Here is a 24,682-nt window from a genome sequence, read left to right as displayed (position 1 = left end):
CATGGGTACCTGGGCAAGCCTAGAATCAAGGTGAGAGCAGCTCCCTACTCCTGAGCACTCACCAGGTACTGGGCACTGTGCTAAGCCGTGTATACGCACTGTCCCACTGAATCCCCAGAGTCCCCCTATGGCAGCTACTAACATATCTTTCCCATTTTGCATGAAAAAGGGCAAGGGAAGGGCCAGAAAAGCCAAGTAAGTTGTCCGGAGTTACATAGCTATAAGTGGTGGTTAGGGACTGAATGTTTGTCCCCCTCCCCCAAATTCATATGTTGAAGCCCTAACCACCCCTCCCAATATGATGGAGATGGGGCCTCTGGGGGGTAATTAGGTCTAGGTGAGGTCATGAAGGTAGGTCCCCCATGTTGGGATTGGTGCCCTTATAAGAAGGGGAAAAGACACCAGAGCTTCCTCTCTGCCATGTGAGGACACAGCAAGAAGTCAGCTGTCTGCCAGCCTGGAAGAGAGCCCTCACCAAGAACCAAATCTGCCAGTGCCTTGGTCTTGGACTTCCCAGCCTCCAAAACTGTCAGAAATAAATGTCTGTTGTTTAAGCCACCAAGTAGAAGGTATTTTGTTATAGCAGCCCAAAGACAGTAGTAAAACTGAAATTCAAAACTGGCCCCGTCTGTTTCCAACATCTAGTGCTCACAACCACTGCAGCCTATGGCCTCCTGAGGGGGTGAAGATGGGCTCCGGCTTGACCACCGGGAGCATTTTCCTGCTCCAAGTTTCTCAGTGCTTGTGAAGCTTTTAATTCCTAAATTTTAAAAAGTATTTATTTACCTGTTTTCATAGCAGACTTTATTTCATAGAGCAGTGTTAGTTTATTCGAAAACTGAGCAGAAAATACAGCGTGTTCCCTCTCTTCCCCTCTCAAAACTCACAGAGTTTGCCCTATTAATATCTTGCACTAGTGTGGTACATTTGTTACAACTGATGCACCAAGAGTGATACATCATTATTAATAAAGTCCATTAATTTACATTAGGGTTCTAAGGGTTTAACAAATACATAATGTCATGTCGTGTCCACCATTACAGTAGCATAAAAAAATAGTTTCACTGCCCTAAAAGTCTCCTATCATCCACCTATTCATTTGCCTATCCCTCTCCTAAAGCCCCTGGCAACAATGGATCTTTTTACTGTCTACTCTTACCTTTTCTAGAAAGCTGTGTATTTGGAATCGTACAGTATGCAGCCTTTTCAAGTCAGCTTCTTTCACTTAGTAATATGCATTTAAAACATATTTTCTGCATCACATCTATTCATGGCTTAATAGCTTATTTTTTTAAATCATGGAATAATATTCCATAGTATGGGTCTACCAAAGTTTACTTACCCATTTACTTATTGAAAGACAGATTGGTTACTTCCAAATTTCTTATTTATTTGAATTTTTTTATAATTTAACTCCAATTCCTGGGCTCCAATCCTACTCCAGAGTCTTGAGCAATAACCCTGGAGAGTCTTCCTCCACAGGCTTAGGGTAGAGCCTGTGAATCTGTGGCTTTAAAAGCAGCCCACGTGAACCTGACGCTCACTGAGGACTGGAAACCTACTCTCTGAAGCCTTAGCCGCCTGTTTGTCCACATGCGAGACTGGACTTGGAATCTTTTCTAAGGCAAATCTTAGCCTTCAGTGCAGGTGCTCCCTTGGCCCTCCTCATTCAGATACAAACATTCATCTGCCTGTACACCCACTCACAAGTCCACATGCACACACACATACCCAGCTCCCTTCCTGGTCACACCTGGCAGAAGCAAGGGAGAAGACCCTGGGAAGGTAGCAGAGCTTCAGAGCATCTAGCCAGAGCAAAAGCTTCTAGATTTCGGACCGTGCCTCTCGGTGGAAAGCTGGGCCAGGGTCAACTAGATCGTCCCCACCCCAACCCCAACTATGCAGGCTGACCTGCTGGTTGGCTCACCTTCTTGTACTTGTGGGGGAAGGTGAACCTCTCAATGGTGTTCTGTACAGCTCCCCGAGTCACATTTCCCAACCTGTCCTCGAGCTGCAGCAGCTCCTACAAAGAGAGAACATGTGGATGTGTGCATTCTGCACGTGCAAACACGCACATGCACTCATGATAAGGAGGAGGGGCACTGACAGACTTCTGCAAAGCATTCACGTCGTCGGGAAGAACTTGTCAGATGCTCAAAGACTGCGAAATCTCTACTCACTCTCTTTTTCTCTCTCCTACTCTCAACCCTGAGGCTACGCCTACCACCCATGCCCTCCCCACCAGCCGGGGAAGGAGGGGACAGTGGCATCTCCACCAACCCAGCGGGAGCCAGGCTGACGGGAGGGTCCCCAGACAGAGGGGCGGGGCGTACCTCATAGCTCTCCCGCACAGCGGAGGTGTGTCTGCTGGCGTTCAGTCCCTGGAGAGCAAGGAAGTGAAGCTGAGGGTAAGGGTAGTTTCGGATTTCATGGACGACCTGTTGGGGAGAAAACACCTCAGACAGGATTCCAGGCTCCAAGAGCCCAGCTTCTGACTCCCCCTCCCGTAGCCAATCAGCACACCCCTGAGATGTTGCGGTGTTCGGAAGCGCTGTGTTTCCTCCTCCTGTGTCCCCCTCTCCTCATCAAGAACCAAGCCTGGGCCGAACCAGCCCCAGAAAGAATGACAAAATCAGTAAAGTAACAACTAGCCTGACTGGGCATTTATTTCATGGCAGGAACTGTTAAGCCCTTCAAACGATTAATTGAATCATCTCACCTGATCTGTAACCTGGGTGCAATTGCTATTCCCATTTTGCTGATAGGATAAGTGAGACACAAACGGATGAAGTAAGTGACAGAACCGTGGTTTCAAACCCAGGCAGTCGGATGGCAAAGTTCACTCCCTTCCCCTCTGCTCTGTACTGCCCAGAACGGGGTGGGGCAAGTGAGGGCACAAAATTTAAGAAGACACGGAATGACTCGGTAACCAAGATAAATAATACTTTAATGTAGTATTTTTAAATCAAAATTAATGCAAAAAATCCATAATGAACAAATTATCAAAATTTTAAATAAAAACAGGATCTGATCCTTTCCTTGCACGGCCCTGCCTCACTCGCCTCACCCTGACCCTCACCCTGTCTCCAGCTGTGAGTCAGACCTCCTCAGCTTACTCCTGCACGATCCTGGACTTAATCTTTCTATGCCTCAGTTTGCCAATCTGTAAAACAGGGATAAAACCTTCTGTGTGGTGTTTTTGCGAGGCCAGTGATTAGAACAGTGGCTGGTATGCAGTGAGTGCTCAATAACCACTAGCTTTTATTCTTGGGAGATGGTGCCTCATAAGGCGAACCTTAGAACTTCCGAGCTGACAAGGCTTCTGGGAGTATTCATCCAAGCCTCTCATTTTACAAATGAGGAGACTGAGGTGCTGAGTGGTTAAAGGGCAAAGGCAAGGGCTGGAAGGGCCAAATTATGCTCTAGGGCAGCAGCATGAAGAAGCTGTCTGGAAATAAGATTTTCAATCAGCCTTTCGCTGCTTTAGTGGACTATCTTCACCTTCATTCCACACAGCTCGGGGGGATACCAGGTATGTAAAGGCCCCAAACCCAACCGGGTCCTCCCACAGTCGCCTCACCCTGCAGCGCTGAAGGCCGGCCCTCTGCACAAGGCAGCACCAGATCAGCAGGCAGCCCCAGGGGCCACTTCTGGGGTCTCTTGTGTTCCCCACACCAGGCATCTTCATCCCATTTCACGGATAAGTAAAACCAAAGCCCCGGGAGAAGCTGACCCAATAAATTAACTAAATGAGGCCACATGGGGTCCAGGGACTACGCTGCTTGCTCTTAGGCCTGAGCCTTCCCCCCACCCTCCCTCACTCCATCCCCCACCCCCCCAGACCGGGGCCTGCCACAGGGCCCCTTGCTCCACCCCCAATGCCCCACCTCCTTTCAGCAGCGCTGGCTTCTGGTCCAGCAGCTTTGCTTTCTTTCGCCTGCAAGCCCAGTTGGGAATAGGAGCTGGGAGGGGAGGGGAGCGGCTGACCTGCCTGTGCTCAGGACACAGCCGGGCAGGACACAAGGGAGCCACAGGCCTCAGCCCACCATTGGCACCAACAGGCAGCAAGGGAGTCAATTTCCTGGCAGAGCCTCTCACTCACCATCTGCGTGGAGGAGGAGTTTCGGGGAAAGTGGTGCATTCGAGGAGTCGCTAGGTAATGCTGATAGTGCTGAGGCATGGGCCGCACCTGGAACTGAGCGGGACTCAAGCCGGTGTCCACACTGAGATCCCTGCAGGGACACAGCCACGGTGAAGCACAGGTGATCCGGCCATCGGGTTGCAGAAGGGACCTCAGACATCAAGCCCGTCGAGTAGAATCAGAGTCACAAACTGCCAGAGCTGCAAGGGATTCAGTCTCGCCTAGCCCTGCCCCTCTCTTTATGGCGTAGGGAACCGAGACTCAGAGAAGGAAGGGCTCTGCTAGATCGAAGGAACTAGAATAGTCTGGGCCTCATACTACTTGAGACTAGTGCACCAAAGCTCCCTCCCAAGACAAAGCCCATCCCTGAGAGAAATGCTGAAAGAGGAATCCAAATAAGCCGATTACGGATACAGAGCAAAGGAATGACAGCTCCAGATAAAGTGGAGGGGGGAAGAGGCCATACTTTTACCACTTTGAGAAAATCATAGGAGAGGGACCTGCAGCTGTGAGGCAGGAAAGCTCTCCTGGACCACCGCCCCTGCTCCTCACCATACAGGAAACTCATTTCACTTAAAAATCAATCAACTGAAAAGGATCCAGTGTTCCTTGGAAAATGGCTAAGTTCCAGTCTGAGACAGAAAAAAAAAAAATGTGCAAAATGAGATTGAAACATCTTGTCATAACTAAAAGCAAGGAAGTTATCAAGGTCAAGTCAAAAGGATTCGGGAACCATCAGATTGAAACATCTTGTCATAACTAAAAGCAAGGAAGTTATCAAGGTCAAGTCAAAAGGACTCGGGAACCATCCTGGAGAGGCTCCCACTGGCAGAGTTTGGGCATTTTGTATCAATGAGTGTAACTGCAATAGACTGAAATACATCATATAGGTTCCAATCCATGAGAATGAAATGATGCTAAAGAAAGCTGGTCCCCTTTGAAGGATGCTAGGGAACCAATGCTTCATTTTGAAAACTAATAAATAAAAGGGAAGAACCAAGCATTTATCCTGCCTTTCCTCTGTTAACTGTACTTCAGGGTAACCAAATCGTGGATGAAGGAAAATTGCTCTTTATGAAAGTTTTCTAGCTAATAAATGAATAAGGAATGACAATTATTTGTCACCTTCTTTCATCCCCTAAAGAAATAAAGGATCTGGGAGAAGATTATCAATTGCTACTAATATCACACAGGAGAGACAGCCAGCTATCTGCTGGAAGAACATAGCACCTCGTATGAAGTGTTTTTTGCCAAAAAATGCAAGCTGAAGCTGAATCTGCTCAAGTTGCAACCTGCGTGCCAGTGTAGAGTGAGTTTAGCAAACCAAGGGGCGTCTGAGGTGACACCTCCAGAGCGTAACCAGCAAAATCCAGATGAGGGGAAACTACAGGAGAAAAAGCCTGATTCAACAAATACATTTTTTTTTAATATGAGGAGCATTAAAGGAATTTCTGCTTCCAGGTGTGATGTCTATACATCATGACATGTATATATTCCTACATTTCCTCTCTATATTAGCCCACATCCCTGGAACAACTCTGGATGAGTCCGTCACTTGGGACATGAGGTAACTCTTGGAGCCAGTTGGAAGCAAACTCAGAAATTCTCTTAGTCCAGCCCCTCACTTTTGCAGGCCCAGCGGAGGCCTGAAGAAGGCCAGTGCCTAATCCATGGCCCCGGGCTAGCCAGTTAGGGGCTCCAGGGTTTCCGATCCTCGCCTGGGCTCACCCCATGACCTGCCTCGGGGAAAGGAGTTCCCCGGGGCACCTCACGTGGCAGAAACTCTGACTCTTAGCACCTGCCCAGCAGTCCCAGGGAATCCAACAGATTCAAAGTAGCAGAGAGATGTTCAGGGAATTCTACCAAAAGCAAAGTCCCAAGGAACTGGGAACAGAATCCCTCCAATTCTAGGAATGCTGCGTGGAGAAGCAAAAGGCACCTCAGCCCTCAGATGAGAGGGGTGATCTGCCCAGGTTGGGCCTGAGTGGGCTCTGGGATTCCCTTTTATCTTCTCATCAAAAATCCCTTCCCAAACCCAGGATCCTCGAACAGGGCTCCTTTGCTGAGGCCGAGCTGCTTGCAGGGGAAGGACGGTAGGAAGCTCTCACCCCTACCCCCCCTCTCCCAGGTGCCCAGGCAGGGCTAGGGCTGGGTGGCCAAGAGGGCTGCCATCTGCACTGGGGGCAGAGTCAGAACTGTGAAGCCAAGACTGAGTCAGAGGAGCACGATGAGGACGGACACACTGGAGCAGGGCTCAAGGTCAGGGTCAAGTTATCGGGCCCAGGCCAGAAAGGGGGGATTGGGGGGGATTTATCCCCCAAGGCCTGCTGCTCCCACACACCCCCAGGCCAGGATGCTCAGTGAGAGCAGCTGCTTGGGTAGGGCTAGAATCTCCTAAAGTAAGGCGGGGAGGGCCAGGCAGCCTCAGGCCTGGGGCTGGCCGAGAGCTATTGGGGCATGCCAATTCCTGGAATGACTAGGGCAGAAGTCAGTGGTTTCTGATGATTCTCTAAAGGAAAGGGGGGTGCGCAGACACACTCCCCACCTCCTCCCTCCCAGGGATCCTTGCAGAGGGTGAGAGCAGCCCCTCCTATAATGCATTTCCTGTCATCTAATTTCCAGACCTCACATCTCCTGGCAGAAGAGGCCTCCCTGGAAAAGAGGGGTGGGATGAAAAGCCCCTCGTCACCACTTGGCTGGCCCTTGCTGGAGCAGAGCTGATTACAGGGAGAAGAAAGGGCCTCCTACTTGGGAAGTGGGGACAGGACAGGCAGAAAGGGCCCAGGGTGGACCCGGGCAGGACTCAGCCCAGGGGCCTCCCAGCATCCCCTGCTGGGGCACAGGCCAGCCTCTCAGGGCCCCAGCCTCTATGTTTCTCCAGGCAAGCAGGGATCAGGAATGCAGAGCGACAGAAATGAGTGAGGAGCACAGGAGATTTGGCCAAATAAAGCAAGCTGGCGGCCTAACCCGCACCGCCCCTCCTGCATCTCAGCAGCAGCCCCCTCACCGTGTCTCCCATCCCCTCCCACTTGCCACGCTGGACCTTGCTCAGATCCCTCAGCCGTACACAAGGACCCCAGGTGCTCTGTGTGCTGAAGAGAATTAAACTGGATTGACTTGCCTGCTGAGGGACAGAATTTCATCCAAACAACGATTAAATCTTCCTAATTTGAATCTGCTAATTAGAAAAAGGCTGGGCTGAAGCTGGCCGTGGTGCAATCTATCTTTTAGGAGAACGGTAAATCTAACAGAGAAAACCTGAGAACTACCAAGGGCTGGAGACACGGAACCTGTTAAAGCAACAATTTCCTGCACCTAGAAGCGCCTTTAAGCGTCCAGTCAACCAGAACTACCCTTTTGAATCATTCCTGGGTGTCCAGTCCTAGGCTGCTTCCAAAGCAACCCTTGCCCACACCAGTTTGCCTGACTAAATGGCTGAGTAATGACACTAATGCACGTCTGTTTTTTAAATAGCCCATCCCTTTCCGTTGAGGTTTTTTGTTTGTTTTTACATTCTTTAAAACACACACACACACACACACACACACACTTTTTTACCTCAAAGTTGCAAAAAATTCCTGGATACTCTTCACTCAGATTCCCCAAGTGTTACAATTTTACTACCTTGCTGCATTTCTATTTCCTTCTCTCTCTCCATGTATACATCCATACATACAAACACACACACAGAGTTCTCTGTGGATTTTTTTCCCTAAACTATTTAAAAATAAGTTGCAGGCATGATGCTCTTTACCTCTAAATACTTTAGTGAACTACACATCTTTTTCAAGTGTTCAGGTGTTTAGATCCAACCCTAGTTTAGGTCAGCCCTCCCCTGAGCTAGAACCTGTGAGTAGGGTGGGACCAAGTATCCAAAACAAAGCAATACTGCATCCCAGGGCAACAAAGACCTCTGTCCTGAGTGCAGGAGACTGTGGGAAGACTTCACAGGGGCCCACTGCCTACAAAGACACCACAACCAAACCCTCAACCTCTCCCCAGCCAATCTCCCCAGTCCTTGCCTCCAACCCAGCTGGCTCTATCTCCATGAGCCTGTTTTGCCCTGGCACTTCTCTCTGGACTCCTCAAGTCCCATCCCCTCCAGGAAGCCTTCCCTGACCATGCTAGCTCCTGAGACTCTCCTTTCCGCCCCCTCCCAGGGACCACTGGTTCACAGCACTCCCTGAGCTTGGGAAATGCTTTGCATTCCTGTCCCCTCCTCCCCTGCAGTACCATGAGCACTGAGCCCAAGGCTGGGCACATGATGGCACCTAGCCACATCTGAGCTCATTGCTGAAACCAGGACCTTGGGGGGCCATCTGGCCCTGAGGGTGGACAGGGCAAAAGCTGGGGCCTGAAGACTAGGACTGCGGCATCATTGAAGTGAAGGAAACAGGAACTCCATGGGTCAAACAAGACCCTCCTCCCTCCCTCCGCCAGGGACCCCACTCACCAGTCAGTGCCCTCAGCCAAATACCTGGGCTGAGGTGTCTGTAGTTGGTGGCCGAAGTCGAAGCTGGGGTGGAGGCGGTGAGGGTGGACAGACACTCGCTCCTGACTCCGCCTGCACCGGAAGGGAAGGAGGAATGCAGGTGTCAGGGCTGCCCAGGGCCAGCCCAGCTCCCAGGAGTGCTCAGCAGCCCCAGCCCACAGCCCACGTATGGAGCAGTGGCCTTCAGCCCCCTTCCCAAACTCCAAGGAAGCTTCCTGGGCAGCAGCCAATGACTCAGAAATTCCTGCTGTCTCTGGGCTGCCCACTATACTGAGCCTCTCCCTGGGTGTGACTGCTGCAGGTCAGCTGTCTCACCCAGTCTCTTTGGCTCCTCTGCTCCTTCTCCTACTACTCCCCTCTGTCCTTGGTGGGATGTATTCAGGACACACAGACTGGCCTCCTGTAGGCTCTCCCACCTCTGTGCACCCCCTCTGCTCCCACCATGCTCTTCTCCTCTCCTCCACCCTCTCCACACTCTTCCCAGTTTTCATGACCCAGGGCAAGGCCACCTCCTCCAGGAAGGCCTCCCTGAACACTCCAGATCATGGTGACCTCTCCTTCCTCTGACCTCCTACAGCACTCACCTTCTGTCCCAGGCACCCCAACCTCTATAGACATGGACGCTTGGGGCCTTAAAGATCATCAAGTCCAGAGGTGCTCAAAGTGTGCTCCAAGCACCCCTGGCAGTCCCTGAGACCCCTTCATGGGGTTTGCGAGGTCAAAATGATTTTCATAATAATACTATCATGTTATTTGCTTTTTCACACTCATTCTCTCACAAGTGAACAGTGGAATTTTCTAGAAACTACATGACATGAGATTCTGCCACATTTGAGTGCAGAAGAAGACTTGAGAACACAGCCATCTTCTATTAAGCCAGGCATGAAAAAGATTTGTAAATATGTATTTTTAAAAAGTCACTCTTTTCACTGATTTAGATTTACAGCTATTTTTTGAAAAACATAATATTGGTGTTAACATATAACTTTGTTATTGTTATTTTTAAATGAATTAATAAGTATTTTTAAATTTCTCAGTTTTAATTTCTAATAGGGTAAGTATCAATAGTCATAACCCACATAAACAGAAGCTTGCTGTAATCCTCAGTAACTTTTCAGAGTGTAAAAAGGGTCCTGAGACAAAAATGTTTGAGAACCACTTAACTTGTACAGCTCCTTCTCTTAACAATTGAGGCTCAGAGAGGTGAAGTGACTTGCCCAGGATCCCACAGCTACTTCAGCCCCATTTGATTAGTATTGTCTCATTTTACTCTGCACTTGTTTCATAGCTGGTCTCTCCAACCAGACGGTGGGCTCTTTGAGGGCAGGGCGGACCCAGCCCTGTCCTGATGTATCCCTTAGGGACCTCCAATGTTAGAATCTGGTGGCCATGAAGTTTGAGGGGACGTGAGGGGTCCCCTAGTCTAGTCTCCCACAGCGTTGAAAAGTCCACTGTGAGCATCCTAGCCCACCACTTACCCAGCTCCTGACCAGTTATCTGGGCGATATGACAGGGACACACACTAGCAACAGAGGGAAACCGTATCAGGTTAAGGCAGCGCTCACTGCCCGAAACAAATGCCTCTAAGTGGAGCAAAAGCTGCCTCCTACACAGAGACTCATTTGGTGACTGACTGCTGGCCAAGCCTGGCAGGGCAGAAGCCAGGGGTCCAGCGCCGGGCCCTGCCCCGGCCCCGCCCCGGCCCCGCCCCACCCCCGCCCAGGTAGCACACACACCTGGGGTGCGAGAGGAGCCTGCGGTGCTGGGCTTCCAGGAGCTGCTGCTGCAGGAGGTATTGCTGGTGCAGGGCCTGAGGTAGGAAGGAGGGACCTGTGACGTCCTGGAACTGCAGGGTGGGCAGCGGGGTCAGCGACTGGTGCAGGGCGCCGCTGTGCTGGTGGGCCGGGGCCATGTGGGCGCTGAGGCCCGGCTGCGACTGCACCGGGTGGGCCAGGGGGAAGTCGGGAGCGAGCTGCTGCGGCTGGGGGGGGCCCAGATGGAAGTGGCGGCAGGAGGTAGCGTGAGGATGCTGAGACCTTTGAAAGGGGGCACCTGGAGAAGCAATGACAAAGACTCCATGAGGACCAGTCCTGCTCCCCTCTCCCACAGACCCCGTCTCCCCCTACCCACAAGCTGCAGCTGGTGAAACTCGAGACCTTCATTAGAACACACAGTGTCATCACTTTTGTATACAAATGATCATCGGTGCTCCCTAGTAAAGGCTCTGTGCAGTATGTGTTGGGGGGGGGGGGAGTATTTTGTTTAATAAATAGATAAGCATCCTCTTTTAAATTAACACACTTGTTAAAGGAATTTTAAGGTCCCTGGAGGCAGTTTGGCTTTCTTGAATTTCTCCCATGAAACCTTATTGACCCTACTACCTTTTTAAATAGATGCCTAGAGAAAATTTAGTCCAGCCTAGTCAAGCTCTGAACTTTACTGAAGACTTGGCTAGCCAGGACCCAGCCGACAGGGAGCCCAAATTTCCAAAGAGAAAACAACCAGAAGTTGTTTTCCATGCAATTTTAAGAAAAATAAAAAAACTAATCCCACAAAATTTTTAAGTAATAATGAAATAATTTGTTATAATTTATTTAAAAGCAAAGATTTCCAGCAATTAGCTGGGCTTACGCTGCATTTAATCTAGTCTCCACTACCTTCTAAATAACATTGACCTTGATGATGACAAAGCCTTACAAATTTTCCATAAGCAAAGATCCAGCTCTCAGTGCTGGAGTCCTTTAATAAGGAAGGAAGTGGACTTGGCACCTCAGGAAGCTTTACAGAGGCTTCCTGCTAAACATGGCAGGTTCAACATAGATCTGCTCCTTCCCAAACCCCACTGAAATGAGAGCAAAGGCATAAAGAGAAAATAAACAGACAAGGACAGAGAGAACAGGAGAGGTGACATCAGCAGGCAACAAATGTCAACAGATTTTTGGAAGGTGGAAAGCAGATGGAGGAATTAGCAGAGCTGAGGAATTGGAAACCAAGCACCTAATGAAGGCGCAGTCAACGAGAAGCGGACAGATCTTGCCACACGTGCTGGAAGGGTCAGGACAACTCCCGTGGTGGCAGGAGAGATGGCGGCGCTGAGAACAGGGAGGCTGGTGGCCAGTCTGTATGAGGAGCAATTCTGCCCAGGGCATCTCCCCTCTCCCATGCAGGGCAGTGATGGCCGCTCCCTCGCCCTGGCATTTTGCAGGGAAACTGAGCCAGAAAGCCTCCAGTAGAGGAGGACAGGGGTCCAGCACCGTGCTCAAACAGGGGGGGTTAAGTGAAAGCCTTATACATGGAACTTTGGAATCCCCTGCTCCCTTCTGCCACTTGGTTCAGAGGGTGCTGCCACTCAGGTGCCCCTCCCCTACACACCCCACAGCCCCAGGCTGGAAACTGGCCCCAGAAATAGCTCTACAGTTCCTTCTGGTTGGGAGTACCCCGTAAAATGGTTGAGTCCCCAGCTGGCGACTCCATAATAAAGCCCATAAGTTGAAAGGTCCATATCCATACACACACACACACACACACACACACACACACAGATTCTGGAAGTTATTAGCGACCTACTCTTCAATATGAACAGAAGGCCAAGGATGACCAGTCTCTTGAGGAAGATTACAAAGTGAAAAGAGAGAAAGAATACACTAAATTAAAAAAAAAAAGAAAAAGAAAAAGAAAATAAACTCAGAGGAACAGAAGTAATGCAAGGATCCGAAAAAAATAAACTTCAAAACACTTTAATTAATATCCTCAGAAAAATGATGTTGGATCCATGAGACAACAACAAGCTCCTTTAAAAGGAGCGATGAAAAAACAAGAGAGCCCTTGGAAATTAAAAATATGAGAGGTGAAATCTGAAATTCAGCAGAAGGGTTGGAAGATAACGCTGGGGAGATTTCCCAGGAAGCAGAACAAGAAAACAAGGAGTTGAGGAAAAAGATGCCAACGTTGAAGGATGCTGTCAGACGATTCCACAGTTTTCTAGTAAGAGAGAAAGAATGGAGAAAATTATGGAAAAAAATTATTTAAAGTATTTCCCAGAACTGACGGTCAGTTTCTAGATAGAAAAGGCCCTCTGAGTGCCCAGCAAAATGGAGGGGGGGGAGAAGAACCACACACCAAGGCATCTCCCTGGGAAATGTCCAAGCAGTGGGGCAGAGAGATGATTCTGACACCTTCCAGAGAGAAAGCAAACTGGTCCCATTCGAAGGGTCTGGAAGCAGGATAGCACCAGATTTTTCAAGAGCAACATTGGAAGCTTGAAAACAGTAGAGCAACTGCTTTCAAGGTGCCAAAGTTGTGTCGGGGGAAGATTTTCAATCTAGAATTCTGTGCCCAGCCAAACAATCAGGCGTGAGAGTAGAATAAGGCCATTTTCAACCATGGAGGGTCTCAAAAAAATTAATCTTCTCACACCCTTTCTCAAAGAACTACTGATGCAAACCAAAAGAAAGGAGCAAAGAAATAGGGGGTGACCCCTGAAAGAGGGGGCTTTCCCAAGCACGTGGCTGTACAGGGCCTCCAGCAATCATTTCAAGGTGGGGAGGAGGGAGGGCGCTCTGAGGGGTAGCTGGGGGGTGGATCAAAAATATAACATTACCATCAGATGTGGCCACATGAAAATAGTATTTGAAGGAATTTTCCAATTTTGTAGAGCATTTGGTAAGAATTTGTAAAAATGTCACAGAAAGCAGGCACTTATTACCTCTAGGAAGAGAAAAAGTTGTTCAGAAAGTGTAATTATTACATACTACTTGGTTCAGCAGTGAACAATATTTATATATTAATAATACAACAAGCATTAATAAACTATTTTAGAACAGAAAAGGACATTTCTGCCATAATAAGAAGAAAATAGGCAACGTCAAAATTGAAAAATCAACAAAGAGCAGTAAAAGAATTTATTGAGAAGTTTACTTAGTAATTTATGTATTTCAGGAAGTAAATACTTGAAGAAGAGTTGGAAATATTGAGCTTCTAGTGGTGGGACTAGGGTGGGGAGGGCAAGGGGCAGACAACTGCTGTTTTACTAAATGTGTCTTATATTGGAGCTATCTGACTTTGTAAATGACATGCATGTCATTGATAGATTTTTTTTAATCTTTTAAAAATAAATATTTGCAAAACAAAATGGAAATAAAATGTATTTCTGGCTCACTGCAAGTGAGCCAGAAAAGAATGATCTAGAACCTTAATTCCCACAAGCATTCCAGATCAGTAGGGCCTCCTCTGCCTGGTGAATTCTGGCTTCCATGAGTCCAGGGGCTGTAGCCTGAGCAAGCAGTCTCTGGATTCCCCCTTCTCCCTCACCACCATCTATCATACCTTAAAAAAGGAGGAGAAGGTCCGCATGACCAAAGGAAGGAGGGCAAGAAGGGAAAGGAGAGCCGTCGAAAGCTAACACAGTGAAAGACAGGCATGACTGCAGAGGAAGGGAATGGGGTTTAAAAAAAAAAGGATATTGTAAAGACTCCAATCCAGCACTGTCTATTAAATTACAATGTGAGCCACATAATGTAATTGTAAATTTTCTAGTAGCCACCTTTAAAGAAGTAAAAAGAGACAGGTGAATTTAATTTTAATAGTATATGTTATATAACTCAGTATATCCAAAATATTGTTTCAACATGTACTCAATATAAAAAAATTATTGAGATATTTTACATTAGGTTTTTTTTCATATTAAGTCTTCAAAATCCAGTGTACATCTGGCACTTACAACACACCTTAGTTCGGAGAGCCACTTGTGGTTAGCGGCTTCCGTGTTGGACAATGCAGCTCCAAAAGGAAAAGGCCAACTCCATACATAGAGCAAAGAATTTTAGCCAAGTTTGCTAACTGGTCTGCCTTCGGAGGGGGAGTCCCCATTGCTTACTGGTGAGACGCACACCCCTTAGCCTGATCCTCAAGCTCCATCCCCCTGATCCCCACCGCCCAAGCCCTCCCTGACATCAAATCTCCAGACACTCCAGACATCAAATCTCCAGACACTCCATGCACATTCCCACCCCAGGGCCATTGCTCATGCTGGTTGCTGCCTTCCCTGTCTTTAAAGGTCATCTCTCAGCAACTCAAGAAATGCCTCCCCTGCCTGCCAGCCCCCAGGGACGCCTTCCTCCTCTGCATTCCTGTAGAAGGCCCTGTCACTACCACTCATTTGGCACCTGGCAGTAGCTACCTTGAGCTGTTTCTTCACACTCACCGCCCCCAGCTGGCTGAGCTTCCTGTCTTGCTGTTTCTGGATCCCCACGCACCTCCCTGGAGCTGGCACTCAGTAAATACCTGGTTGGCTGACTGCTGGAGGGACCGAGGGAAAAGCAGTGGCTCGAGGGGACTGATGCACTGGGGCTGGCTGAAGGCAAACTGATTTGAAATCGAGAGGGAAAGAGAGTGGCAAGTAGGCCCCGGTGAGCTCCAGGTTTTAAAGCTGCAGTGCACAAGGGCTGGGCAGGCAGAGCAGACCAGCGTCCTCCCCCCTCGGGGCTGGTGAAGCCTCTCCCACCACCAGGAACGGCAGCTGCCTCCCTCCCACAAGCCCCTCCTGCCAGGAGGGCGCCCACCCCGTGCGGGGGGCCCTTCCGGTTTCTATGGAGGCCCATTAGGGAGAGGACCGACCGCCACCCTGGAGAGGTTTCCACTCTCCTGTAACCTGTGTCCTTCAACTGCTGCACTGGGCAGTGAGAACAGCTGGCCTCTCTCCTGGATGGACAGCAAGAGAAAAGTGAACAAAAGGATCTATATGTCTCATAATATTTCAGGCAATTTCTACCTGCAAAAGTCCTTTGACTTCTGTTCTGGGACTTTGTGCCCCTCTCCCCTGTCATCTCCATCCCCAGAGGGTTCTCAGTCTCATCAGCTCTGCTCAGAAGGGCATTAAAGGCAGGAGACATCCGTTCTGGGGCCCCTGACTCTCCCCAACCCTGTGTGCTGTAGGGTCTGTGAAAGTAGCAGCTGCAGTATTCGGTCTCTAAGACCAGAGGAGTGAAGTTCTTAGGGTAGACTAGTCGGGCCCATGACAACCCAGTGACCAGTGACAGCTGAGTAACACATCCCCAAATGCCCCCATCAACAAACAACCTACAATTTTTCCCATTAGAGTTACTCCTTTGGGTTAAAAAAATAATCTCCAGGTGTCCTTGAATATATTATCCATTTATCTTATTTCCCCAGGAATGAAATGCCATCAATTGGAGGATTCATCATGAACTAAATAGTATTCTTAGGGAGTGAGGAGAAAGAGGGGTTACATTTTTTTAAAAACACCACATTAAAGAAACACAGCAAGTGTAAGACACAAATTAGTTTCAGAAATGTGTAGAAAAACATGTGCACCTTAGAATTCTGGAAATTGATGCTATAGGACCCCCCTGAGAGCTAGCTGGGAGGACCCCCGAGAGCTAGCTGGCAGCACCTTCAAGCAGGGGTGCCCCCCGGGGGCCTGAGCAAGGCAAGGCAGGGCTGGGGCAGGGGGAGGCCACTGTGCGGGGGCTTGCCTGACGGCCACCTGGCACACGCAGGCGCTCCACAAGAGCTGGTGGCTGATTCGTGCCTCATGGGCAGGGAGCCAGAGAGGCTGGCAGCTGGAGAGGGGGCGGAACAGCAGAAACCACACAGCCCCATGAGGAAGGGAAGGTAAAAGAGAAGTGGAGGACGTGCGGGCCAAAGGCTATGGGCAAGGTGGGTGGAGATGACAGTGACAGAGGTCTCGAGTCTCTGGAAGGTTCATTGACACTCATCTGGTAAATGACAGAGCAGAGATTTGAACTGAGGTCTTTCCTGAAAGCCAATTGTCAATGGGAGGGAGGGGCAGAGCCAGGGAACTAGAAGGCTTGATAAAGTGAGGGGCCCTGCTGAGGAGGAGAGCAGGGCAGGAACAGGGCCTGGACACCCAGAGGACACTCTGGGCCGGTCCAGGTTTCCTGGGGACAACGGGGATGGAGACAAGGGGGCCAGAGGAGCCTCAGAGCTGGGCCTGGGTGGGAGCTGAGAGGAGCCAGGCCAACAAGTCAGAAAGCCAGAAACGTCGGTGGAGACAGCAGAGCCATGTGGCCTGATAGGCTTCTCCGAAGCAGGCAGCATCCTGAGCTGGAGGAATATTCTAGCTGTATTCTAATCTGCACCAACTTGGTCACCTCAAGGTAACGCGGCTTTCATCCTTTGGACTCCAGGGCTGAGAGGCACTGCCTTCAAACCCTCAGGTGAAGAGAGAAGGGGAAGAGCAGGCAGTGCTGGGGGCAAGGATCAGGGGGGGCCTGCCTCCCACCCCAGTGCCCCAGGTAACTGCCTCCTGCCAGCGGGGGCCTCAGGGACAAGGTTGCAGACCCACGGGCCAACCAGGCCGAACGTCCCCCACTCCTCCCAGGGATGCAGGACCCTGGGAGAATAGGATGGGAACCAAACCTTTCCGCATCTCCAGGGAATCTGGCAGGTCCCGTCCTCCCCAGGCCAGTTCTCAGCCGTCAGATTCCCGCTGTCCTCAGGTCATTGACCCGCATCACTCTCCCTTAGAGGTGGGGGCAGAACAGGAGGGCGGGGCCCACAGCAGAGTCACAAGGGAGGGGAGGGCCAAAGAGAGCCCCTCCCAAAGGCCCCGGGATGGAGGGCAGCCAGCCAGCAGGGACAGGAGGCTGATATTTGTCTCTGCTGAGCACTTCCTTGAAGCTGGGCTGGAGTCAGAGTCTACTCCTCTCTGAAAAGCCAGCTCTCAAGCAACAAAGAAAACGAGTTTTTTGAAAGCAGATTTCTGCCCACAAGAGGCCTGGGAGGAAGGCCTCTGCTACCAAAGAGGCTTTCAGAGCCAGGCAGAGTCACCCAGTGTAAGGGCTCCGTCTTAGAGGCCTGGGTGCTTCCCCTCGCTGTCAGACCAGACGGGACACTGGACTTCTCTGGGCCTCAGTTTCCGAGACCGTGACCCACAATGATGCGCCTGATGCTACACACCTGCTAACATCTCTCCGCTGAAGGGGCCACAGGCATCTTCTGGCCTGGCCTCTCCTCTTGCTCGCGGGGAAGCCAAGTAAGAAGCACAGGAAGACCTTGCGCACTGAGTGTTGTAACCGCCCCCGGAGACCCCCAGCAGGCCAGGCCAGACCCTGGTCTCCTGCCCCACCTCCTGTTGGGACAAGCCTGTGTATTCTGTCCCATGTCCAGCACCGGAACTGAGCTCAAAGCAGGGAGAGGCAGAGTAGACCGGTGCTGAACTTCTAAATCCATCTTCCAATGGCTGTCACATCATCCTAAAGCCAGTTCTGAGTGTTCCATCCCTTGCACATGCCCCTTCTGGCCTCTCTCTCTCTCACTGCTCCCTGTGACCTTCCCTCTCACCTCTCCTGGACCCCCAGGGGTCTTACCTGCCCCCTGGCCCCATACCCTACCTCCCAGGGCTGTTGCATTCTGTCCAACCTAGACCACCCAGGGCAGATGTTAACTCGGATGGAATCTCCCAGAGGATGAAACTCTTCTCTCCATCAGATTTGTGGCATTTGCCTATTATACTTGGCATTTTATTTCTGGACAAATTTTATCTCCAATAATCAGCTGTAAAGTGAGTGATTTCAGGACAAATACCATGCAGTAAATGTCCTTTGTTCTTAGAAGGATTAAGGAAACTTCCAAGAAGGGAGGGAGAGAGAATGCAAGAAAGTGAGAGAAGGAAAGAGAAAGAGACAGGGAGGCGTGAAGAAGAGAGGGAAGAAAGGAAGAAGGAAGGAAAAAAGAGAAAAAAGACCTTCGTTATCTGGAAAAGTTAAGTATTAGATTATTAGCTAGCAAGGAAATACAGTTCTTCATGGAATTATCGAATATTCAAGCTAAATGAGGCTAAGAGATCATACAGCCTTTGATCTACAGGATGAGAACCCCGAGGAGGCTGGAAAATGGGAGGTGGCTTGTCCGAGGGTTCCCAGGTCGTTATGGCCGAGTTGGGACTGGAGTCCAGGCCTCCTGAGTCCCAGTGCAGTGTGCTCCACCTTGTGCTGCATTTCAGAGTCGCCCTGCCCAGCGCCCAGCTCCTCATATGCCGACACCCAACCACACATGCTACCCCAGAGAGAGGAACCCGACCGCCCAGGCCCTGGTGGTCCCACCTCCCCTCCCCATGCCCGTCCCCATCCCAAGCTCCCCCAGGAGGAAGCCCTTCCTTCCTAGTAACCATGAGGTAACGAGGGACCAGCTGCTGGTGCCCGTGGGGAAGCAGTCTGAACCTCTGCTGTGAGAGATGCTGGGAAATGGCCGTGGTGGCTGACGTCGCATAGGTTCGGCCCAGTCCACATTGACCAGCAGCCCCAGGCCTCTTCCCTGGCCTGAGAAAATGCCAAGGACAAGCCCCAACTTTAATGCAGTAGACCCAGGTCTTTCCAGCCCATTGGGTGATCCTGTCACAGGCAACTCCTGCAGGGTCCCTGGAAATCCTGTGAAAAGCTTTAGGTCCTACACTTCATAGGGTTTAACTGATAAAGAGGGATGGAGGAAAATTCTGGGGTCTTGGCACAAATTCTGGGCACCTTGTGTTAACATGGACGGGGATAAACTGGAGTCTGATGAGGAGACCAGGGTTGGGAGGGGACTTGAGTTGTCTAAGAGGAGGAACAGCTGAAGAATCTGGGTGTGAGCAGCAAAGAGGAGACTCAGGGTCAGGTAATAGCTGCAGGCAAAGGGATTAGCTCTTTCTGGTAGATCTGGGTCAGCATAAGGAAGACATTTCTTAGAATTCACTTTGTCCTCCAAGGTTCCTCATCACTGGTCGTGTCCATGCAGAGGCTTGCTAGCTGCCAGCAGAGAAGTGTGAACACTGGAGGGGGAGATGGCCTGGAGCACCTCCAGGGTCCCTTCTGTGCCCACCATGAGATGATGCAAATTCACCGCAACATCTACCCCCTGCCTGAGCATAGTTAGGCCAAACTGGTCTTTGAAAGCACAGAAAGGCTGGTCTGGGTGATGGGGAAAGGAGGAAGGAACATGGCAGCAAGCAGAGAGCACACCCGAGTACTCAGGGCCCAAGCCTGCAGATGCAAGGAGGAGAGGCAACCCACAGGCAGGCGTCCAAAGACAGACTCCCTCTTCTACTCAACATGGCCCTAGGAGCCTCCTCTTCCGTCTGCACTGATACCGCTCAGAACTTTGTTTCCTGCATATTCTGAGCCTCCCAGCAGCCCCCACCAACTTCTCCAGCTTGGGACACGTTCAAGTTTCATGTTGCTAGGTAATGCATCCTTTGTGAACCACTCAGATGCCAGATGGTTAGAGAGGTGGTACAGGAAAGATGGAGGAGGGGGCAAATTGTGGGATGTCTGAATGGCAGGACCAGGGGCTGGGGTATACCTCGTGAGCTAACTACTTGAGTGCAACCCAGAGAAATCAGAGATGAAGAATATGGAAAGTGGGTCATCTGCCCAGAACCCAGCTTCCTAGACTGTTCTTTCTGGCTTCCTTCCTTACTCCAGGTAAATCGAATTAACCTCTTTTGCTCCAGTTGATCACCCCAAAGAAGCCTATTCCCTGGCTCAGTTTCTTGGCTGCCAGAGGTCTGCTTTCCTCCCTCTGCGTAGTTTGGTTCCCTGACCAATGGGAACAAACGGCCTAGAAAGGAAGTGATATGACCAGAGGGATTCTTTACAGCCGCTTTGTGAATGCTTCCCCGGGGCCAGCCTTTGATCTCTAATGAAAAGCTCAGCTTCTTCTGAGGAACTGAATTCCTGGCTCTCAAAGCACGGTTGGGAGGGAACTTTCCATCCCAAGGAAGCCTACTTGCTCATGGGCATGAGACAGTTAAACAGCAAACTTCCAGCAAGCAGCAAAGGACCAGTTCTCCAGTTGTGGTTGCAAACCAGGGATAAGGGAAGGGAGCCCAGGAGCGGGAGGTCAGCTAGAGACAGGATGCAATTACAGAAGAGGAAAGCACCTGTAGGTAATGGGGCAGTCTTCTCGGAATCTTCCATCCCAGAAGATCCTTTTTTCTATCTAATGCCAAGGAGCTCTATGAAAACATTCCCACTATAGTCATAAAAGGGCATTTTGTAGAGGGTATCTATGGTCAGAAGACCTCACCCCATGAGGGCAGGACCTGGCTCTATCTCATGCACCTGTATTCCTAGAGCTTGGCACAGATCTTAATACGTAGTAAGAACTCATGGAAGGAAGGAAGGAAGGGGGGAGGGAGGGAGGGAGGGAAGGAGGGAAATGAACTGTTGAACATGTAGGAAGTAGCATCTTGCTAAAAGCCTTGGGAGTGTGCAAAACAGCTGCCTCCCAGCATTTCAGCACTGGGGGGTTTCATGGTAGCAGAGGAACAAATGTGACTCAGGAGGTAAAGTGTAACGTAGAAAGACTGATGTGGGAGACGCTGCAGACAGAAAGACTGGGAATTCTGTCAGCGAGTCTAGGGATCCAGTTGCAAATCCAGCGTGGACTGGGGTGACCCAGCACACCAGCTGGTCAGTGTGAATTACAACCAACGAACCCAGAAGAAGAAGTGCTTTCAAACCCAGAACAGAAAGCCTCCTGCCATTCCTGACCAAGGAGGGAGGGGTCTGCACTGTTGACGGCACTGGTTAGCTTTCTTGTAAACCATATGTAGTTCGTCCTAGGTCATGAGTTTAGATAATCTTCTAATATTCTTGATAACGACTCAAGTAAATTAAAAAAAAAAAAAAACCCAAGCCTCAACAACTTTCAAGAAGTGTCAGGGCGGCTACCTGGGCCCATCTCCCATTAGCATTGCCTGGTATCCAAAATAGGCAGACCGAGTTCAGAAAGCCACTTCAACTAGGACTCTATTGAGGTTTGCAGCACACAGGTTACACCCACACAAAGTCCCAGCCCTAGGGCTATTGTGGGCAGGACTGAGGGTAACATCATTCCTCGGCCTCCCATTTCCCCAAGGAGAGTTCTGTTCCTTCTGACTCCGTGTTCTCCTGTGCCTCCTCCGCCCTGCTGCCAGCCTGGCTCTCAGGGCCCGCTCACTGTGATGGGCAATGACAGACGTGCAACGATGGCTTTCCCCAGGAGCAGTCATGTTTTAGCAAGGCCACATCATGAAGTCCTAATGGTGGGATTTCAGATGACAGCCAGTGAGTCTAGGCACAGGGTGTGGGGGGCTCCCGGCCTCCCCGTGCCCTGAAATTAAATTCCGCCAGCGGGTGGGGTGTACCTGCTTTCAGAGTGAGCCAGAGGGAATTAAATTAGATTCCCAACTGTTACTGCCCATGGGCACCTCGGTCTGGCACCCTGGGATGCGGTGTGTGTGTGGGTGTGTGTGTGTGACAGAGGGGGGGGAGGAGGGAGTGAGGGAGGACGTTGGTTGAAATATATGAGAGAGGAGAAAGGAAGGCAGGAGAGTGGCTGTAGGAGAGAACAGGAAGGGGGACGTCTAAAGGGAGAGAGGGAAGAGACAGGAGCGCAGGAGGGAGACGATGCCTGGAAAAGACCGTGCTGTCACCATCTCAGAACTAGCAGGCCCCAGATGCCGAAAACAGCAAAGGCCCCTCTCGGGTCACCTCAGGGGACTCTGTTGGCCCTGGCTTGGCCTGTGATGGCATCTGCTTCCACCAGCATGACTGCCCCCCACCCCAGGCAGGCCATGTCTGGCTGTGCCCATGTCCACTCGGCTCATCGCCTGGTGTCCTGCGTAGGCATCACCCCAGGCCAATGTCCCTTTGACCAGGTCCCCCCAGTTGGACCAAGAGTCCCCACAGGCCAAGACTGTGCCTCAGGAGAGCAGCTGAGGCACTTCACTTCCTAGCTCTTCACTGAGCTTTCTGATATGCAAAATGAGTGCATAGTGGCTCACCTGGCCACCTGACAGGGTGACTATAAGATGCCAGCTGTGAAAGTGCCTTACAGAGGACAAGCGCTTCTCACCCTCCACTGGGCTGGCTGCAAGGAACAGGCTCAGGGAAAACCTACTTCTTCCAAGTCCCCCCTCTCCCCATCAAGCCCCAAGGGCGGTCTACAGTGAAATCGCAGCCAGAGGCCAGTGGCCAGGGCACCCAGCAACCAACCACCACCCGAGACCTCCCTGTCAACGGAAGCACCCTGGCTGGCCTGCCGCTCCTGGGGTGAACTTAGGACACGAGAGATAGTCATGGGCCGGTAATAACATTCCCACTGGAGGCAAAAATTCTCCAGGAGGGAGTCATTGCTTTGGATTAAGCATTACTCTCTCTCACTCCTGCTTTTAAGATGCAAACGTCCCCAAGAGGGTATCACATTAAGTCCTTAATGTTGGGTGTGGATGAACTTGCAAGGCTTTCCCTCTGTCCAGAAGGAATGGAAAAATCATGGAGATGCTGAGTAAGGTGGCAAGGCTGGGAGAGAAAGACTGACTTTATCTCCTTCACAGCTCTGCCCCTGCAGCCCTAAGGATGAAGACAGCCAGACAACAGGTCTTTTCTGGGTCTAATGCTGTCTGGCCACATGCATTTGATTGGCCAATTGCATTTGACTTTAAACTTGACTTATCCACTCACCAAATATTTGCTGCATGCCTATTACTTGCCAGGTACTGTTCTAATGCTGGGATTAGCCGTGAATAACAGTCAAAAACGTGTGCCCTCATGGGACTGTGATCTCGTCCTGCACTGCCCTGTGTGGTCACCACATGTGAAAGTTCACCCCGTGAAATGTAGCTAGTCCAAATTGATAAAGGCTGTCAGTGTAAAACAAGCACCAGACTTCAAAGGTTTAGTACCAACAAAAAAATGTAAAAAATACTAAAAACTTTGCAAATGACTTATATGTTGAAATGATAAGTTTGGGATATATTGAATTAAATAATGTATATTATTAAAATAACTTCCATACTTTTTAAAATGTAACTGTTAGAAAATTTTAAATTTTATATTTCTTACATTGTATTTCCATTGGACAGTGCTGGTCTAGACAGTAAGTAGGTATAAAAGAAAATATGTCATTTATTGATGATGATAAGAGCTAGGGAGAAAACCAACAGGGAAGGAGGATGAGTAGGCGGGGGGTTAATTTTTAGACAGGATGGCAAGATGAGCCTTCACTGAGAAGGTGACTTTTCCATAAAGAGCTGAAGGAGCATGAAGATATCAGGAGAAGAGTTTTCCAGGCAGACAGAACTGCAGGTGCAAAGGCCCTGTGGTGAGAGTGTGCCCGGCATTTGAAGGCCAGTGTGGTTGAAGCAGAGTGAGATAGGGGAGAGTGGTAGGAGTTTAGGTGAGATAAATATTGGGAGCTCAATAAATATTGAGATCATGCAGGACCTCATTGGCCATTATAAGATGTTGGCTTTTACTCTGAGTGAGATTAGAAGCCAAAGGAGGGTGTCTGAGCAGAGAAGTGAAAAAATTTGACTCCCTCTGGCCACCATATTGAGAACAGGCTACAGGGACAAAAGGGCAGAAACAGAGACCAAGAAAGAGATGATTGTTCCTTGGAAGAGGGTGGGAATGGGGCAGAGAGAAAAAGAGGCAGTCACATCCAAAACATATGTCAAGGGTAGAGGTGACCAGATTTGGATGGATTGGACATGGAACATGATAGACAGAGGACAAGGACTCCAGATCTTTTGTCCTGAGCAACGAGAAGGATGGTGTGTTAACAGTTTGCAAAAGTGGCCCCAATCCTTCCCTCCTGGTATGCACACCCCTTGCAAGGTGACTTTGTAGCCCCTCCCACCAAGAGGCGGAATCTATTTCCCCACCTCTTGAATCTGGGCTTCGCCATATGACTGATTTTGACCAATGTAGTGGAAGTGGCATCATTCCAGTTCTGAACCTGGGCCTCAAAAGACCTTGCCGTTTCCACTCTCATTCAGACTCCCATATGACCAAGCCCAGGCTAACCCACTGGAGGATGAACGAGCATGTGAAGCAGAGATAAGTTCCCAGCTGAGGCCATCTCAGAGCAGTCTGTCCCAGCTGATCGTAAAAATATAAGTGAACCCTATAAGACCAAAAGAACTCCCAGCTGAGCCCAACCCACTAAATTGTGAGCTGAATAGATGGTTGTTGTCTTAAAGCCAAGCTTTGGAATGGTTTTCACGCAGAAAAATGCAAACTGATACAGACGATGTTGCCATTTAT

At 50.0% G+C, this 24,682-nt stretch overlaps 1 protein-coding gene across 2 annotated transcripts in view; it reads right to left on the bottom strand.

Moving 5' to 3' along the window:
- ARK2C (arkadia (RNF111) C-terminal like ring finger ubiquitin ligase 2C) overlaps positions 1 to 24,682 on the bottom strand; it is a 102,378-nt gene that overhangs the window by 3,757 nt on the left and 73,939 nt on the right. Inside the window, exons 2-6 of one of the 2 annotated variants that reach the window (XM_059894417.1) lie at positions 10,370 to 10,685; positions 8,595 to 8,705; positions 4,103 to 4,232; positions 2,334 to 2,438; positions 1,928 to 2,023 (exon numbers count right to left, since the gene is read on the bottom strand). In XM_059894417.1, coding sequence (XP_059750400.1) covers positions 1,928 to 2,023; positions 2,334 to 2,438; positions 4,103 to 4,232; positions 8,595 to 8,705; positions 10,370 to 10,685 — 758 coding nt within the window. The remainder of the gene's footprint in view (positions 1 to 1,927; positions 2,024 to 2,333; positions 2,439 to 4,102; positions 4,233 to 8,594; positions 8,706 to 10,369; positions 10,686 to 24,682) is intronic. The other variant, XM_059894419.1, reaches the window with a different exon arrangement.

Source organism: Balaenoptera ricei, chromosome 14, assembly GCF_028023285.1.
Source record: "Balaenoptera ricei isolate mBalRic1 chromosome 14, mBalRic1.hap2, whole genome shotgun sequence".
Classification (NCBI taxonomy): domain Eukaryota; kingdom Metazoa; phylum Chordata; class Mammalia; order Artiodactyla; family Balaenopteridae; genus Balaenoptera; species Balaenoptera ricei.
This window is presented reverse-complemented; position numbering and strand designations above follow the sequence as displayed.